At 37.2% G+C, this 20,525-nt stretch overlaps 1 protein-coding gene across 10 annotated transcripts in view; it reads right to left on the bottom strand.

Annotated features, from left to right (window-relative positions):
* Nucleotides 1-7,380: 7,380 nt before the first annotated feature.
* Nucleotides 7,381-20,525, bottom strand: part of MIA2 (MIA SH3 domain ER export factor 2) — a 113,872-nt gene continuing 100,727 nt past the window's right edge. For all 10 annotated transcript variants that reach the window (XM_007178319.2, XM_057543481.1, XM_007178320.2 and 7 more), the window contains 4 exons: nucleotides 15,047-15,169; nucleotides 10,230-10,288; nucleotides 9,047-9,281; nucleotides 7,381-7,944 (listed from right to left, as the gene is read on the bottom strand). In XM_007178319.2, coding sequence (XP_007178381.2) covers nucleotides 7,778-7,944; nucleotides 9,047-9,281; nucleotides 10,230-10,288; nucleotides 15,047-15,169 — 584 coding nt within the window. In that variant the 3' untranslated portion in view covers nucleotides 7,381-7,777. The remainder of the gene's footprint in view (nucleotides 7,945-9,046; nucleotides 9,282-10,229; nucleotides 10,289-15,046; nucleotides 15,170-20,525) is intronic.

Raw genomic sequence — 20,525 nt, 5'->3', positions numbered from 1 at the left:
GCTAACAGCCTGATTGCTGTAATAGAGAGTGTTTTAGCGCTCTGGAAAGAAGAGCAAACCAGCCACATCATTCCTTTAAGCCAAAGCCTAATCCACAGCAAGACCCTAACTAATTTCAATTCTAGAAAGTCTGAGAGAGGCAAGGAAGCTGCAGAAGAAAGTTTGAAACTAGCAGAGGTTGGTTCATAACATTTAAGGAAAGAAGCCGTCTCCATAACATAAAAGTACAAGGTGAAGCAGCAAGTGCTGATATAGTTATAGTTATAGTTATCCAGAAGACCTAGCTAAGACAATTAATGAAGGTGACTGCACTAAACAAGGGATTTTTAATGTAGATGAAACAGCCTTCTATTGGAAGATGCTGCCATCGAGGACTTTCATACCTAGAGAGAAATCAATGCCCGGCTTCAAAGCTTCAAAGGACAGGCTGACTTTCTTGCTAAGGGCTAATGCAGCGGGGGACTTTAAGTTGAAGCCAACGCTCATTTACCATTCTGAAAATCCTAGGGTCCTTAGGTAGATTATGCTAAATCTACTCTGCCTATGCTCTATAAATGGAACAACAAAGCCTGGATGACAGCACTTCTGTTTACAGCATGGTTTACTGACTATTTTAAGCCCACTGTTGAGACCTACTGCTCAGAAAAAAAAGATTCCTTTCAAAATATTCCTGCTCATTGACAATGCACCTGGTTACCTAAGAACTCTGATGGAGATGGACAATGAGATTAATGTGTTTTCATGTCTGCTAACACAACATCCATTCTGCAGCCCATGGATCAAGGAGTAATTTCAACATTTAAGTCCTACTATTTAAGAAGAACATTTTGTAAGGTAGAGCTGCCATAGAAAGCAATTCCTTTGATGAATCTGGGCAAAGTAAAGTGAAAACCTTCTGGAAAGGATTCTTCATTCTAGATGCCCTTAAGGACATTCTCATGATTCATAGGAAGAGGTCAAAATACCAACATTAGGACCTCCCTGGTTGCCCAGTGGTTAAGAATTCGCCTGCCAATGCAGGGGACACGGGTTCGAGCCCTGGTCCAGGAAGATCCCACATGTCATGGAGCAACTAAGCCCATGCGCCACAACTACTGAGCCTGCGCACCTAGAGCCCGTGCTCTGCAACAAGAGAAGTCACCGCAATAAGAGGACCACGCACCACAAGGAAGAGTAGCCCCCGCTCACCGCAACTAGAGAAATCCCACGCACAGCAACGAAGACCCAAAGCAGTCAAAAATAAACAAATAAATAAATAAATAAAAATTATATATATATATATATATATATATATATATATATAAGAATTACATGAGAAGGACTCAAATTCCCTAAGGGCAATTACTTTAAAAATTGAGATATTTAGGAAAGAAAGAAATTTTTTAAAAAAAACATTAACAGGATTTTGGAAGAAGTTGATTCCAACCTTCATAGATGACTGTGAGGGGTTGAAGACTTCAGTGGAAGAAGTCACTGCAGATGTAGTGGAAACAGCTAGAGAACTAGAATTAGAAGTGGAGTCTGAAGATGTGACTGAATTGCTACAATCTCATGATAAAACTTGAACAGATGAGGAGTTGCTTCTTATGGATGAGCAAAGAAAGTGGAGATGGAATCTACTCCTATGAAGATTGCTGAAATGACAACAAAGGATTTAGAATATTACAGCAGAGTTTGAGAGGATTGACTCCAATTTTGAAAGGAGTTCTACTGTGGGTAAAATGCTATCAGACAGTGTTGCATGGCTAGAGAGAAAACATTCATGAAAGGAAGAGTCAATTGATGTGGTAAACTTCACTGTTGCCTTATTGTAAGAAATTTCCACAGTCACACCAACCTTCAGCAACCACCACCCTGATCAGTCAATAGCCATGAACATAGAGGCAAGGCCCTCCACCAGCAAAAAATTATGATTTATTGAAGGCTCAGATGATGGTTAGCATTTTTTAGTAATTAAGTATTTTTTCATTATGGTATGTACTTTTTTTTTCAGACATAATGCTATTCCACACTTAATAGACTACAGTATAATAGAAACATAACTTTTATATGCACTGGGAAACAAAAAAAAATCATGTGACTCTATTGTGATATTCACTTCACTGCAGAGTTCTGGAACCAAACCCGCAATATCTGCAAGGTACGCCTGTATAGTATACCTTAAAGACTGAACCAAAAAACTGTTAGAACTAAGAAACAAATTCAGTAAAGTTACAGGACACAAAATTAATATACAAAAATCAGTTGTACTTCTAAACCTTAACAGTGACCTATCCGAAAAGGAAATTAAGAAAGCATTAAGAAAGCAATCCCATTTACAACAACATCAAAAACAATAAAATACTTAGGAATAAACTTATCCAAGGAAATGAAAGATCTGTGCACCAAAAACTATCAGACACTGATGAAAAAATTGAGGAAGACACAAATAAATGGAAAGATATTCCATGTTCATGGGTTGAAAGAATTAGTACTGTTAAAATGTACATACTACCCAAAGAGATCTACAGATTTAATGCAATTCCTATTCAAAATTCCAATGACATTTTCCATAGAAGCAGAAAAAAAAAAATCCTAAAATTTCTATGGAACCACAAAAGACTCCAAATAGTCAAAGCAATCTTGAGAAAGAGGAACAAAGCTGGAGGCATCACATTTCCAGATCTCAAACTGCATTACAAAGCTATAGTAATCAAACCAGTATGGTATTGGCAAAAAAACAAAAACATAGTCTGCTGGAATAGAATAGAGGACCCAGAAAAATAAGCCCATGCATATATGGCCAATTAAATTTTGACAAGGCACCAAGTATACACAACAGGGAAAGGATAATCTCTTCAATAAATGGTGTTGGGGAAACTGGATATTCATATGCAAGCAAATAAAACTGGACCCTTGTTTTACACCACACATAAAAATCAACTCAAAATGGATTAAAGACGAACATAAACCTAGAGCCATAAAACTAGAAGAAAACACAGGTGGTAAGCTTCTTGACATTGGTCCTGGTAATGCTTTTTTGGATTTGACACCAAAAGCAAAGGCAAGCAAAATAAAAAATAAACAAGTGGGATTACATCAAACTGAAAAGCTTCTGCACAGCAAAGGAAACCATCAACAAAATAAAAAGGCAACCTATGACATGGGAGAAAATATTTGCAAACCATATATCTGATATGGAGTTAATATAAAAAATACACAAGGAACTCATACAACTTAATAGCAAAAAAACAAATAACCCAATTTGAAAAGTGGGCAGAGGACTTGAACAAGTATTTTTCCAAAGAAGACATACAAATGGCCAACTGATACATAAAAAGATGCTCAGTATCACTAATCATCAAGGAAATGCAAATCAAAACCACAGTGAGATACCACCTCACACCTGTTAGGCTATCTATTATCAAGAAGTCAAAAGATAACAAATGCTGGTGAGGATGTGGAGAAAAGGAAACCGTGTACACTGCTGGTGGGACTATAAACTGGTACAGCTACTATGGAAGAATTATGAGGAAGTCCCTCAAAAAATTAAAAGTAGAATTGCTATATGATCCAGCAATCCCCACATCATGGTATATACCCAAAGAAAATGAAATCAGTATCTTGAAGAGATTTTAGTACCACCATGTTCATGCAGTATTATTTACAATAGCCTATATATGGAACAACCTAAGTGTCCATAGAGAGATGAATGAATATATAATATATATAGAGACAGTTATCAGAGAGCTCTCATGTTCCATGAAAAAACCCACCATCTCTTTTGTAGTACTTGTATCAAATTCTGTCAAAGAATTTGACAGAATTCAAATTCTGCTGCTACTTTGAAAGAAAAAGGAGATTTAATTTGAAAAGGTTATCAAGCTAGATGCTTATTTAAGTAAACTCATGATGAACCCTGAACCACACTTGCAGAAACAGACTAAAAATCACCAACTATATTCATAAAATAATTTTATAGCATCTAACCACATCTACAAATTGTCTGGCTTTAAAAAAAAAAAGTCAATTTTTTTTTCAACCAACCTGGTTCCAAAGAATGTGATCCTTCCTCTCAACTATCCTCTCTCCGCTGCCCCAAATATTGGTCCCAGAATATATTTTAGAAATATATTCCTAAAGAATTATCCTAAATCTAGGGCGGGGGGGGGGGGTGGGTGGGTAGAGTGTATATACTTTTTAGATGTTATACTATCATATATAATTCTTTAAAAATTCTAAAGAGAAAAAGAAAGAAAACAGCTTTAGTGCTCAGCAAGGAAAGAATAGTCAAACTGTATTCACAAAAAGGAAACTTATACAACCATTAAAAATGAGCTTTATCATGACTACATAAAAATTATTTATATTAAAGAATATAAAATTATAGACATAATTACAATACAAAAGATACTCGAAGGATAAAAGGCCTGACAAACTACAACATAAATGCAAAAAATGATTTTGTTTTGGTGATGACCCTGGATGATTGTTTTTTCTTCGGCTTTTGAACATTTTCTAACTCTTCTTATAGGACGACGTTTTACTTTTCTATTTAAAACATCATACAGAGGGGAAAGTTATCCAGCCAGGACCAAGAAGCATTCTTTCTTGAAATGTCCAAGCCTATTGCATATCAGTCCAAAATAATGCTCCGTTCAATATCTTGAATGTCGCCTTATCCCTTTAACTATCCCTTCAGATGCTGTCCTGATGTTATCAGGGGCTGGGAGTCAGTCTGCCTGATAGAACCTGAAGCTGGGCTCAGAGCCAGTCCATATACTTGTTAAACAATGTCCGTGGCAGGGGCGGGGGGCAGTTAAGGGTGTCAACCTTCCATGCAGTTGAAAATCTATGTATAACCTATAGTCAGCACTCCTTATCCGCAGTTCCTCCATATTCAAGGTTCCTCCATATCCGAGGTTCTGCATCTGCAAATTGCAACCAGCCGTGGATTGTGTAATACCATAGTATTTACTATTGAAAAAAATCTGGATATAAGTGGACCTGCACAGTTCAAACCCATGTTGTTTAAGGGTCAACTGTATATGATTTGGTCTGCTGGTGAACAACATTTAATGATGATAATGTTATAAATGCTACTTATGACTTTCAAATTTTATTTTATTTTTTGAAAGATTTATTTATTATTTATTTATTTAATTTATTTATTTTTGGCTGCGTCAGGTCTTAGTTGCAGCACGCGGGACCTTCACTGAGGCGTGCAGGATCTTTCGTTGCAGCATGTAGGCTTCTCTCTAGTTGTGGCGTGTGGGTTTTCTCTTCTCTAGTTGTGGCGCGCAGGCTCCAGGGCGCATGGGCTCTGTAGTTTGAGGCACACGGGCTCTCTAGTTGAGGCACATGAGCTCAGTAGTTGCGGCGCACGGGCTTATTTGCCCCACAGCATGTGGGATCCTAGTTTCCTGACCAGGGATTGAACTGGCGTTCCCTGCATTGCAAGGCAGATTCTTTACCACTGGACCACCAGGGAAGTCCCTGATTTTCAAATTTTAGATCAACTGTGGGCCAAGTACAGAAGGTAGGTTATGCTTGTAAATCAACTATACTTCAGTTTTAAAAAAATAAAAATAAAAAAAAGAAGACAGGGGCTTCCCTGGTGGCGCAGTGGTTGAGAGTCTGCCTGCCAATCCAGGGGACACGGGTTCGAGCCCTGGTCTGGGAGGATCCCACATGCCACGGAGCAACTGGGCCCGTGAGCCACAACTACTGAGCCTGCGTGTCTGGAGCCTGTGCTCCGCAACAAGGGGGGCCGCGGTGGTGAGAGGCTCGCGCACCGCGATGAAGAGTGGCCCCTGCTCGCTGCGGCTGGAGAAGGCCCTCGCACAGAAACGAAGACCCAACACAGCCAAAAATAAATAAATTAAAAAAAAAAAAGAAGACAGGTTATGCTTGTAGGCATAATATAATTATTAGCAACCTTGAAAATATAAATGTATAGCTAAGATAAAACAGGATTTTGGCCAGGGTAGGGGAAGAAGGGAAGTGGAATAAAGAGAAGGGATACTAATAGAGGTTTAAATATATTAAGTTACAAAGGCAACAATAGAAAACTTTAATTTGGATAAACATCAAACATGAAGAGGAAAGGAAAATGGGGATGGGAATAATACAAGTGCATTAAGTCCCAATTTTTCATCTCAAGGAATCAATATACTAACTGATAAATTTAATAAATTAAGTTGATAAATCAGAGATTAGAGGTATAAGATTATCTTCTAAAATTCTAAAATCATCAGAACTAAAAAGGGAAATAAGAATTAAAAGAGAAACTGACTAGGATATATAAATGGGGATAAAGAGTAAATGGAGAAAACTTGCTATTCATCCTAAAATACCATTATTTGATTTATTCCCATTTGTTTATATTACTTTAATAAATATATTTTAAGACTAATTATGTTCTTTTATTCTGGGATCCCAAAGTATTTTAGGCCAGTCAGCGCATATCAAGTCTTCTTGCCTTCCACCATGCTCTCATCCAATGCTCTCCTTGCCTCCTCTACGATTCTGCTTCTCTCTCTACTAATGTTTGTTTGCCTTCTCCTCTCTCCTTCTCTTCTGTCTTAAGCCAAGACAAGTCTCCCCTATCCCAGGGCAAACAAAAAAATTTTACTTGATTGGAGCATTCCACATCACTCCTCTTCTGTTGTTCTTCTTTCTTTCCCTTTCCAACTTGAAAAAATAGTCTATTTCCCCCTGAAATCTGGCTTTTAACACCAAATGTAACGATGCTTTTATAATCCTCATTCTACTTATTATTTTATCCAGGCATTTCACACAGATCCTTTCTTTTTCGCCTTTTTTCTAAGCCTAGTTAGCCTATATTCTATACATAAATAGTATAATATTTATTACCTATACTTAATTGCCTTTCCTTTCATAATCATACTAATGTGCAAGATGACTAATAATAGAACACAAACCTGAGTTAGACATTCTAAAGATACTGAGTCCAAAGCTCAAAATGACACACTGCCTCAATACAGTTACCTTATAGTAAATCTCAACATTCCCCACTAAAAACAGTAAATATCTTACAAATGAAGAGAAAAACAAGAAAAAAGAAAACCTGCATACGAAATCAGTGAATGAACTAAGAAGATCCAAATTCTGAAATTTGTCATTAGACAATATCCTGGTTTTCTTTAAAATATAGTGAACTTTGACTTTTAAGTGTATTAATTTGTTGCTTTGGGTCATTCATGTCTATTTGCAAGAAAGAGGACACATTTTTGGTTAAGATAACTGAATGGGAAAGATCCATATAAAGCATTAGTTTTAAGCCTCAAAGCTAACGGCAGAAGTAAAGAAACTAACTAATGGAGCCATATTTATAAAAAAAAACTAGCTGATTTTATTATTATCAATGCCAAACAAGTCTTTAAATCAATTAATATTTATTTAATTAAGCATAAAGTTACTTTCACATTTGTCTACAACCATAGTAAACACAGTTCTTGGAATAAAGACACAGCCTTTGTTGTTCAAATTATCCCCAACTGCAAGATTACATATATAAAACTCTCATTATTGTTTATGTGATAGTGGATGGGTTAAATTAAAATAATTATACTATCTAGAATAAAATAAGATGGAAATAATTTACTCATAAGATTCATATTTAAATCATCTTTATTTACAAAATACTATCCTGAGAATTATAATTCCATTAAGCTTCAATTTGAGCAAAAATATAATCACTTAAGTAACAGCAGTTACTTAAACTGAAAATGAGAGAGAAGTCAAAATTACTTTTGAGGAAAGACCAACAATATTGTCAAGTTTCTTGCTGTGGTTCTGGATGTTCAGTAGTAGGCTCATTTGAGGGCGGAATCAGCCCTGATGGGAACTCACTTCTACTTTCAGGATGCGGGGGTGGAGGGAAAAATCCAGCTCTTGGGGGAAGATAATGAGGAAAGACTCTTGGTGGACAGATATTTCTCACTGTTCAAAGAGATTGGTAAAAGACATTTTTTAACTTTCAGCACCTGTACTGCAGCCCCAGTAAATCATTAGCTTATAACTGCTAGTACCTATCTTTATTTTTAAAAGTTGACACCAGAACAATTACCTGATCTAACAAATGAATTTTTACAACATTGAGCAACACATATTCTCTTCAACTACACGCGATTAAAGGGAATATCATTAATTTAGGTGCAACTTTTTTGTCCTATGAAAATCTAACATCTTAACACTTTTTGAAAAGAACAATTATTTCAAAATCTAGTAAAACTTACTCTAAAAACAGCTTTCATGTAATATAATTTTCACCAGACTTAAAACTCAGATCAGTAATTCCCAAGTCTAATTTGATATTATCCTAAAATATTTCCAGTTATATCAAAAACTGTCTTTAAATTTCCCAATTAAAATTCATTTTAATTCACCTTAAACTTTAAAAATAGAGGCGGAATGAGGGAAGGAATGACTGTATTAGGCAAATGATAGGCTTTTTCCTAGTGTTTGGTAACCCTGTATTTATTCTGCTGAAACCTATAGTTCTAAATGGCAATGCATAGACATAAAAGCAATAATTATTCCATTTTTTGTATGTGAGGCTATGAGGAATTTCAATAAATTCAACAATTAGTCCAAACATGATAAACACATTTTAGGTTTTAAACAAATAAGACTGCATGGGAGCTACTTATGAAAAAAAGATTTTAAAAAATACTTTAGCCAGTCATTTTAATGCAAAAATATAAATTGAAATTACTTTTACTAATTGACAGAGTACTCAATTTCTATCAAATAAGATACAATTTTAGTCTTAACATAAGACTGCTGCAAAGAGCCAATGATTTTCTTGATACTGAATCATAGAAATAATTCCATATTATTAAGATAAATCAAGTTGAAGCCTCATTACTGATGAGGCCTCATTACTGATGGCTGGCTATCTTCCCAATCTGGAAAAGTAATGACACACACACAGAAGCTGAGAAAAATTTTCCTCCACTGTATTACTACATGAACAGAAAGTAAAATTAATATTTCTGATCTACTCTATAAGACATATATTAACCTTAAAAAAAAAGCATACCTGGAAATGGAGGAGGTGCTGGGCCAGGGAAATCCCTTGGTGGAAAATAATCGCGGGAAGCTCCGTACATGCTTCCTGGAGGAGGTGGAGGAAAAGGAGGACCCCTTCTAATGAAAGGACCCCTTGTACCCATTGGAAACAATGGGCCTCTGATTGGAGGGTGAGGTGGAGGAACCAAGCCAGGGCCAGGTGCTTCATTTTCAATGAGATGAGATGAATCAGGCACGTTTAAATTCTACAGCAAATTGACAAATGGCGGTCATTAAACAACAGCAAAATCTGCAATAGTTTTCCTGAAAAGCTTAGGCTTAGAAGAAAGCATCTAGGCACCTAGGCAGAAAGCAGTCTATGATATCCTAAAAGGCTTCAGAGAAAGATTCGGTTTTCTACATCAGATGAATTTTAGCTATCATGAATATTTTATTAACTCAACAGAAAACAGCTTTAACCAACAAATAATCTGGCTAAAGATAAAACATAAGAATAGTCGAAGAGTACCAAAATATACATTTCTTTTATCAAGCATATACTGAGAAAAAGAAAAGATGCTTATGTTAATATTTCCAAGGTGACCAAAAACCAAGACTGTAAGCACGGTAAACAAAAAACATACTTTAAAACATTAAAATAAAAAATCCAGGGCTTCCCTGGTGGCGCAGTGGTTGAGAATCTGCCTGCCAATGCAGGGGACACGGGTTCGAGCCCTGGTCTGGGAAGATCCCACATGCCACGGAGCAACTGGGCCCGTGAGCCACAATTACTGAGCCTGCGCGTCTGGAGCCTGTGCTCCGCAAAAAGAGAGGCCGCGATGAAGAGTGGTCCCCACTTGCTGCAACTAGAGAAAGCCCTCGCACAGAAACGAAGACTCAACACAGTCATAAATAAATAAATGAAAGAACGTGAATTTCTTTAAAAAAAAAAAAAAATCCAAGGGGGAAAATTCAAGTTCTTGTTTAACTATATAAACTAAATCAAACCTCAAGTCTGTACCTTGTACTTTATCACCACAGGGTACAATCCAGAAAGGAAATAGCTATAGTGTTAAGTACGAAGTATATTTGTGGAAAAGGAAAAAGCAGCTTTTAATCAAAAACTAGATGGCTAGCTAAATTTCTGTTCTAGTAAACCAAGAGATTAGAAAGATCCTGAATACATGGATTAAAATTCCACTTTCAATACTTACACCAAGATCGTCTTTGCTGTCATTTCTACCGGATTCCATTTCTGAAGACGCTGGCCCATCTAGACATAAAAGTTAAACCGTGAAAGATACATGATTTATCGCTCCATTCTTAGATCAAGAGATCACAAAGGACACTGACAACCAGCTTGACACCAGCATCCTGTATTAGGGCCACAAGAACAGCTTGAGGTCCCTGGAAATTTTGGCAGACTCACGAGTTCTGCAAAGGTGTGTGACTGTGGTTTCCCTATCTTGTGCCTAGGCAATCCTGAAAGCAGCATCATTACGGAAGCTTCCAGGAGGTAGCATCCCTGTCCCTCCCTCCTTCCTTCATATTTCTCCTGCCCTCCTTCTTTCCTTTCTTCCTTCATTTTTCTCCTGCCTTCCTTCTTTCCTTTCTTCCTTCATTTTTCTCCTGCCTTACTTCTTTCCTTTCCTTTCTTCCTCCCTTCTTCCCTCTCATCTTTCCTTCCTTACTCCTCCATCATGTAACACAGACTAACAATTGGATTAGCCACTGTTTCTAAATAAATGTTTCTGGACTTTATCATCAAGAACTGCTCAGGCTCTAAGAACATAAATTCAAACAAGCCTCTCTCTGACCACGACTACCTATCCTCTCCCAGCCTTCTCATTTAGCTACTCCCGCTACACCTGTCCTTGGATTTCACTGAAGCCTCCAGTCCTCTGATCTAACTCTCAGTTTCCTCCTTTCTGCATTTCCTTCCCTAATTAACAGACTTCAAACTCCATCACTAACGGCCCGTCACTAGTGTCCTTATCCTATTGGCCATGTTTCACATGTGCTTGACAACATTCAGCCCTGAATTAATTCAACTCTCTGCTTCCACTCTGCCTATACCTGAGCCACTTAGCACTTCTGGGGGTAAACTACACCACAGAGCCGTATAGACTGTCTCCACTCCAGGCTGACAGACCTCCAGCCACATTTCCAGCAGCCTATTGCCTAGCCTTCCTTCTGCATCTTCTAAGCCAGTGTTCCCTTCAATCCGAAACCTCCATTCTCCTCAAACCTACTACACAAGTCACTTAGAAACTCCCTTAGCTTTTTGTAGCCAAACATATAAATGTATCAGCCACTATATTCCTATGATCTTACTTCCTATTATCATGGGAAAGGATTCTTCTAGACAATCTAAGACCCTGATTCTGTACTCAGAGTCCCCCTCCTCCAGCTTCCACAGGGATCTTCCTCTCTCTGTTGCCTCCCTCCACCCTTTCTGCTAGACCCATCCTATCAGCAGGTCTCTCCCAACTACTATTTTAAAATAAGACAGAAAAAGAGAATCACCCCCTTACAGCTAGCTCTCCCCTTCACAGTGAAAAACTGTTCTATGTACATTATTCAGAATTCCTCCCATTTTGTCCTCACTGTAGTGCAATCTATGTGCAACATCCACTGCTCCAGTGAAGTTACTTCCCCCAAGATAGAAAAGTCTCTTTTTTTGCTAAATTAAAATAGAACTTTTAGTCCTCATTTAATTTTATTTCTCACCATTGTTGACTACTCCCTCCCTCTTTAAATCCTCTCAGCCTTCAACTACTGGGATGGTACCTTCTCTGTCTCTCCTTTCTAGCTGCTCCTCCTCAGTCTTCTCGGTGGGCTCCACTACTCCTCAGCGGCGGTCTCCTCAGAGTTCCACCCTCAGCCCTACTCTCTTCTCATTCTTGCCGTGAGAAATCTCATCCACTCCTACAGCTTTAATTTGATGTATATCACTACAGACTTCCAGACGTATAATTCAGATCTAGATATTTCCCCCAGGACTTCAGAGCTTGAAATGCCTACTTGAATAGTCATGCAGGTGTATCACAGGTGCAGCTAAGTCTGTAAGTTCAAAATGGAACTTATAATCTTTCCTGTCAAATGTTCTGCTGCTCCTTGTTCCTTGTCTCAGAACAATGAATGGTCCAAGTGCCACAGCCAAGAACCTGAGCATCAGCCAAGACTCCTCCTCCTCCCTCACTGCCACATGCCTTCAATCTTAAGTCCTCCCAGTTCTATTTTTTCTGTGCCTGTTCACATCTATCTGCTCTGCTAAGACACCACCATCAACCCTGCAGACTTGTCACAGTCCCCTAAAAAGTTACCCTCCTTCCAATCTTTAACCGCACCCTCCAATCAATTCCCCATAATGTAACCAGAGCAATTTCTCTAAAATGCAGATCTGATCTGATTATTTCTCTGTTTAAAACCCTTTAATGTGTTCCTATTATCCTGCAAATAAGGCCAATATTTCTGAACAGGTTTGTAGGTCCTTGAAAACTTTATGCACTGCTTACCTCTTCACTACTTGTTTCAATATTCCCTGAAGTGCACCTTCCACTCCATGTTGCAGCCATAATTTAAGAGGCACTCTTAATTCTAAGTCTTTAAAGATGCTATTCTCTCCTCCCAAAACATTATCAACATCATTTTGGCCCAGCTAATTTCTCCTTTAATTCTCAGCTTATATGTCACTTCCTCCAAAAAGATTTTCTTGGCAATCCCACATTCAAAATACCACCACCTAGGGCTTCCCTGGTGGCGCAGTGGTTGAGAATCCGCCTGCCAATGCAGGGGACACAGGTTCGATACCTGGTCTGGGAAGATCCCACATGCCGCGGAGCAACTAAGCCCGTGCGCCGCAACTACTGAGCCTGTGCTCTAGAGCCCATGAGCCACAGCTACTGAGCCCGCATGCCACAACTACTGAAGCCCACACGCCTAGAGCCCGTGCTCTGCAACGAGAAGCCACCGCAATGAGAAGCCCGCGCACTGCAACGAAAAGTAGCCCCTGCTCGCCACAACTAGAGAAAAGCCCGTGCGCAGCAGCGAAGACCCAACACAGCCAAAAAATAAATTAAATAAATAAATTTATAAAAAAAAAAAACCACCACCACCTCTCATCTGCGTTAGTGGCTAGTGGCCCATATGCTCCCATAACATTTTGCACTCATTACTTTTGTCACTATATAGTGCAACTGCCTACAGACCTTTACTAGACCTCAAGGTATAAGGAATGCTGACCTATTCACCACAGAAATACAGCAGATACCACACAGTGCCTATCATACAGTAAGCATTCTATAGATATTTAGTGCATCAATGGCAGGGTTGATGCACTAAATTGATCCACTACCCTCTCATTTCAGTATAGGGATCAAGAAAACGGCTCTGGAGTCAGACAGACATGGGATCAAATCCTGGCTCTAATACCTCCTACCTGAGACCGTGAGCACCTTTTTGAGCTTTGGTTTCTTCATCTGTAAAATCAGGATAATAGCATCTACTTTATAGGTTCATTGTGAAGATTAAATGAGATAATTCATTTCATTCAATAAACATTTACTGAGCACTAGTGCTAAGTTAATGTATCAACCTATCTCTCACCACTCTCCTTCATGTAAATACCATAAACTGATAAACCAATAATAATATATTACATATATAGAAATTTTTCTATTTACAAAATACTTCCACACACATTAACTCATTTAACCCTCATAAGATCTTGTATCAGGGGATTAATAGCTCAGTTTTACAGCCATTCTCCATCAATAACTCATGCTCTTTTGTTTTTGCTTATACTGTTCATTATTACTAGCACAGATCCTTACCTCTTAACTAATTTTTCAAATTCCCTCAAAAGCAGCTCAAATGCCACCTCCGTCATGGAGTTTTCCTTTATCCTTCAACTATATGGGAGCTCTCCCTTTCTGTGAACATAACATATTCTCTCATGGGACTTACTATTCTGACCAGTATTAGTTAAGCATATATATTTGTCCTTCTCTCTTATTTAATTATTAGCTTCTTACAGCTAAAAACTATACTTTACTGTAATTATATTATCTACCATGTCATGCAGGGTACCTTCCAAACAGAAAGCACTTTAAAATTATTTGCTAAATTGGATACTGTTCTATCACAAAAAAAAATGGACATGTGAAAAATTTTAAATAGCATTAGTTTAGAAACAGATGTTCAATCATACATGTACTTTCATTCCATTAAGCTTGAATTAATGGGCGAAAATAATTTCAAAAGCCAAACAGTTAGAAATAATTAACTTAATTATAATAACAGAAAAACAGGTCACAGGTCTGCTTTTTTGCTTTATTATTCAGAGAAGAATGAGTTTCTAAAATAATACATGTTTCAACTGGATAACCCCCCTCCCCTAAAATATATACCTTTTCCTGAAGAAACCTTTAACTCATAAATTTTAACTTTCTACTTACTTTTAATCTTTTTATTTCCTTAATGTTATATACTTCTAATAGATACACTGGATATATATATTTCCCAACTTCAACGGGTTGCTGTGAAGTGGTTTAAGAAAAAGAGCCCATGACAAACAGTTGATTGCTCAGTAAAATTTAAATCTACCTAAGCATGAAAGGTTTAAACAAGGTAATTGATTAACCCATCAACAGAGTATGCACTCAAATTATTTTTCTGGTAGACTGTAGCATATCCATTCACACCAGCCTAATTTCCCTAATTACTAAACAGGATATATGTCAGTGGACTGGAAAAACTAGAAATTAATCACAGAACACAGTAAAATTTACCATCTTGGGTTCATATAGTAAACTCATTACAATGGTGCCCAAACCAACCACCAACATATGTGCAGACGCCATGGATGTGTACAAAATAACAAGAAACATAAAACCAGGAAGTTCTCAGGAAAGAGACTGTGGCCTTAAGAGCTAAGCAGAGATCACAATTATATTAGTCCTTTATGCAGCTTCCAGTTCTTTAGTATGCCACCATTATTAAAAAACACATACACACAAGTATTTCTTACCCGTTTTCTCCAAAGATGGCATATTAAAACTTCTGAGTTCTGCTGGTCCAGAAAGTCTACCAGAATTAGAATAAAATCTGTCTTGCCTTTGTGGAGGAAGAACTGGATCAGGATACGGTTGGCCTAGAAAACACGTTTTTAAAATATCTTCATTAAGATAAAAATAAATCGAGTTTCCTTAAGTTTAATATAATGGATGTAGATATTTTTCTTGCTTTCTAAAAGACTGACACAGGGACTTCCCTGGTGGTGTAATGGTTAAGAATCCGCCTGCCAATGCCCGGGACACGGGTTTGAGCCCTGGTCCGGGAAGATCCCACATGCCGCGGAGCAACTAAGCCCGTGAGCCACAACTACTGAGCCCACGTGCCACAACTACTAAAGTCTGCACGCCTAGAGCCCGTGCTCCGCAACAAGAGAAGCCACAGCAATGAGAAGGCCGCGCACCGCAACAAAGAGTAGCCCCCACTCGCTGCAACTAGAGAAAGCCAGCGCGCAGCAACAAGGACCCAACGCAGCCAAAAATAAATAAATAAATAAATAAAATAAAAGACTGACATATATTCTTGGTAGATAACAGTAGACAATTTTAGGAAAATTACACACTTTACTAAAGGCAATAACTTTGCTTTTGTAGGAAACACAAGTATAATGCTACCCTGGAGTTTGATAGTTTCCATTACTATGTGTAAATTAGAATATATGAATAGAATTTAGTTACATATATTAACTTTCAATTTTAATAACAGTGGAAGGAAGCAGATACATCAATATATCAAAAAAGGCTTTGAGGAGCTAGCTACTAGCAAAGAAAGAAAAAGCAGAATATGCTGTAAACATAGCAAGAAATTTAGCAGAACTGACAATGATAAAAGAAATGGTCACCAAAGCAGAAAGAGTATCATTGAGGTCATCAAGTAATCAAATTTTCAGTAACTTCAACATTTTGGAATTTAGCATCCCTCCAAAACTAAAGGGAAAGATCTCTGACTCAAAAGAGGAATGGAAGGTTCACAATACTCAGATTAAGGATATCTGAAGAGACACAAATTTAGGCACAGACTCTGACTGAGGTGCTTCTACAGCCAGCCTCCTTTGTCATTTATGATGACAAAATGGTAAGAATTCATGGGTCTTTGTGGAACTCATCATTCTTGAAAAAATATAGGTAGTCTATCTCATCTCCGATAGGTGATGGTAGACTTCGATAGATTAAGTAGGCATTTGCCAATCTCCAAAAATATGGCGAAGGACAAAGGGGATAAACTGTGTGACTCTCCCCCATCCTAACAGATACAGACAAATGGCCTCAAACTACCTTCCATGACTGTCTCAGGCTGTGGTTCATAATGTGAACTCCATACAATGTTGGATATGTCACTTGTCATCTGACTCAGCCACATGGGACCTTATTGACACATCTTTCTCACACAAAGCCAAGGATACCACCTGGCAACAACTAGAGTCAATGAAGAGAATTATATTTAATGAGCTCTCAAGGGTCAAGGGATGTGACTTAGAAGAGGAAGATCCGGATAGTCTTGAAGGCTCATTTCCTCCCCCTTTCAGAGCTGTCTCAATGGTCTGAATGAATTAGCCCAGTGGAAGAAAAGGCCAATACCAACCACTGAGATCTAAACTGAGTTTTCCCTTTCTACTTTAAACATGGGATTAATTAAATGGCAGAGCTGGGCAAGGGGATAAGGATAAGATGGGGAAACCTGAAAACTTCCCAACTCTTTCTCAATGAGCTCTCAAGATACCATATCATTATTTCGCTTCTAAAATACATCTCCACAATATCAATAACCTCAGAAATACAAAATTTTCTACAAGTATTCTATTTTATCAATCATATGTCCACATTGCCCTCCTCTGGGATAATTAAATCTACCAGCTCCTATTATGTGCCAGGCATTAGTGATACGAAGTTGGTTTTGATACAGTCTGTGCCCTTATGGTGACAGAAACAAATAAAAACAAATAAATTAATGCCTTAAATAAAAGGGCATACAAATAATATGAGAGATGGCCTATCTAATTCTGATTGGAGGAGTCAGAAATGATATCACAGAGGAGGTAAAGCTTGCCTTGAAAGAAAAATAAGGAAGGATGAACAAGTAAACAATGGTATTCTGGTCAAATTCAAATACACATATACATGTATATGTACATGTACATACACACACACACACACACACACACACACACACACACACACACAATGTAATAAAATAAAACTATGTAGAAAGCATATGACCAAAGACTAAAATACAAATAAGGACATGAATGGTTCCCTTCTTCTTTGCCTTCTTACCTTTGTTTCCTACCACCCTTCTAAGAAAAGAGATGATTGAAAAGAAATAATGGGAGAAGGAAAAGAATCAGGGAAAAAATGAATAAAAGAGTGGGAAGGAATGTACAGTGCATTGTGAAGCAATTTCGTAAACTAAAAATTAGAATAACATTCAAGATGTCTAGTTTAAACAAAAGTGTTATTCATCTCTTTTCATTCCAAAACAAATCTTGAATTGCAATAGTTCCTTGGGTAACTATTTAATAATTTGGGGGTCTATCACATAACAAGAACATCAGCACGGTTGAGAAGAGAATTATAAAGATGGATAAAGGGTTTGAATTTTTTTTTAATTCAATACTGTTTGCTAATCAAGTACAATAAGCATCTTCACATAGAATGTGAAGAAATAGTTTAATCTAATGATTAAGGAATTTAAAAGAAATGGAAAGCAAAATTTCCAGGAAGTAGTTGATAAAAGCATTGATATTGGTAGATTATGGCTCTGGAATAAAGAGACCGATGGTATAGAGAAAATGTCTAAGAAACAGACCTATGCAAATATGGACATTTAAGATAAAAGTGATATTTCAAATTGATAAACCAATATACAGTATTAAAACAACTGTCTATCCAATGGGGAAAAAAATAACTCTCCAACTAAACATTAAAACAAAAATAAAATCCAGACTAAAGCCTTAAAAATCAAAACAAAATTTTAAAATTTTTAGAAGAAAACAGAGAATACTTTTTTTATCTAAAGATAAGTCTTAAAGAAAACAAAAATTCCATAAAAATAAATTAACTTACCTATAACAAAATTTGAAAACTTTTGTTTTTTGATGTATAACAATAACATACATAATAATAAACTAAGAAAATATTTGCAAAATATAAAAGATTAGTATCCAAAGGACACTAAGAATTCCTATTAAGCAAGAGGGAAATGGATCAGGCAATTTACAGGAGGAAATACAAATGATCAATAAACATGAAAAGGGGCTCAAGCTTACTAATAATAAAAGAACTACAAAAAATAAAGAAAGAAAAATGAGAAAACTTTTAACTCATGTGGCTGGAAATATTCAAAAAAGTTTTACATCAGGTATTGAAGAAATAGCTACTCTCAAATTCTTCACACGTAACTACTCTTGAGGACAAAGGGCAACATCTATTAAAACCGAAACTACGCATATCTTACTTCCCAGCAATTTCATTAACTGGACTCATCTCTAAAGAACACATGTGTAAAAAAAAAAGTGTTAATTGCAGCAATGTTAGTAATGGTGAAACACTGGAAACACCCTAAATGTTCATCAGAGGAGACTGGATAAGACTGGATAAATATATTGTGTTATATTCATATATTTATTTATACAGCAATTAAAATAATAAACTTTATATTAAAATGGAAAGAATTCAAGAATATATGCAGATAAAAACTTGATAAAATAGAAAAATACTTTTAAAAAAATCATATATAGACTGTAAGTTTACACACATTAAACTCATGAGTGGTTGCCTCTGGGAAAGAAGGAACATAATGACCTTCGGAAAGGAAACAGAATAGACTTCAACTGATATAGTGTGCTATTTACTTTTATGTTTTATGTACCCATTCTCTCCCTCCCTCTCTCTCTCACACACACACACAGATACATATATATATATGAAACAAGTATTAATATGTAAATTCTGGGAGGTGATATACAGTATTTTGCTATATTATCTATGTTTTTGTTTCTTAATCTGTAAAATGGGAATAATACTCTTAAAATTCTTAGAATGATTAATATAAAGCACTTAACATAACATCTGGCACAAAGTAAGTACCCCAAAGTAGCTGTAATGATAAATTAAATTTTTTATGATTATAAACTATATTTAAAAATAGTATTTAGTCTCTTTCAAATCTAGGACCATAAGCTTCAAGTAGATATTCAACATTGCCCTGTAATCATACCACATTTCACTGACATTTAATCAGCTTCATTCTCCTAAATGGCTACTGTGTACCTTTTTCTCCCTCCAAATCTCTGACAATCCCCTCCTCTCCTATCCCAAGTTAATTATCTTGCATATCAAGAAACTTGATGCAGGAACTTCCCTGGTGGCACAGTGGTTAAGAATCCACCTGCCAATGCAGGGGACACGGGTTCAATCCCTGGATCAGGAAGATACCACATACCGCAGAGCAACTAAGCCCGTACGCCACAACTACTGTGCTCGCGTGTCACAACTACTGAAGCCTATGCGGCTAGAGCCTGTGCTCCACAACAAGAGAAGCCACCACAATGAGAAGCCCGCGCACCACAACGAACAGTAGCCCCCGCTGGCCGCAACTAGAGAAAGCCCGCACACAACAATGAAGACCCAATGCAGCCAAAAATTAATTAATTAATTAATTAATTAATTTATTTTTTAAAAAGTACAAGGAGGGGAAGTGACATAATTCACCTTTAATGCATATCTCTCTACATTAAGTAGCACAAGATCTGCTGAGAATTAAGATTCTCATTCTTCTCTATTACTTCTCTATTCCTAGAAAAGGAGGCTGTGAGGCTAGATAGAGGAACAGAAGGACACTGAAGTCAGAGCACTGAAAGATCAGGAGGGGCACTGAGAGGTCAAGAATACCAAAGAGTGAAAAAATGATAAAAACTGAAACTTTGTTTCATTAAAGTGTCTGTGGTTTTCTTACTTTTTTTTTTTTTAACATCTTTATTGAAGTTTAATTGCCTTACAATAGTGTGTTAGCTTCTGCTTTATAACAAAGTGAATCAGTTATACATATACAATATGTTCCCATTTCTCTCCCCTCTTGCATCTCCCTCCCTCCCACCCTCCCCATCCCACCCCTCTAGGTGGTCACAAAGCACCGAGCTGATCTCCCTGTGCTGTGCGGCTGCTTCCCACTAGTTATCTATTTTACATTTGGTAGTGTATATATGTCCATGACACTCTCTTACCCTGTCACATCTCACCCCACCCCCTCCCCATATCCTCAAGTCCATTCTCTAGTAGGTCTGTGTCTTTATTCCCGTCTTGCCACTAGGTTCTTCATGGCTTTTTTTTTTTTCCCCTTAGATACCGTATATATGTGTTAGCATACTGTATTTGTTTTTCTCTTTCTGACTTACTTCACTCTGTATGACAGACTCTAACTCCATCCACCTCATTACA

This window comes from Balaenoptera acutorostrata, chromosome 3 (assembly GCF_949987535.1).
Source record: "Balaenoptera acutorostrata chromosome 3, mBalAcu1.1, whole genome shotgun sequence".
In the NCBI taxonomy this organism is placed as follows: Eukaryota; Metazoa; Chordata; class Mammalia; order Artiodactyla; family Balaenopteridae; genus Balaenoptera; species Balaenoptera acutorostrata.
Note: the sequence above shows the minus strand (reverse complement) of the source record. Positions and strands in the feature narration are given on the sequence as shown.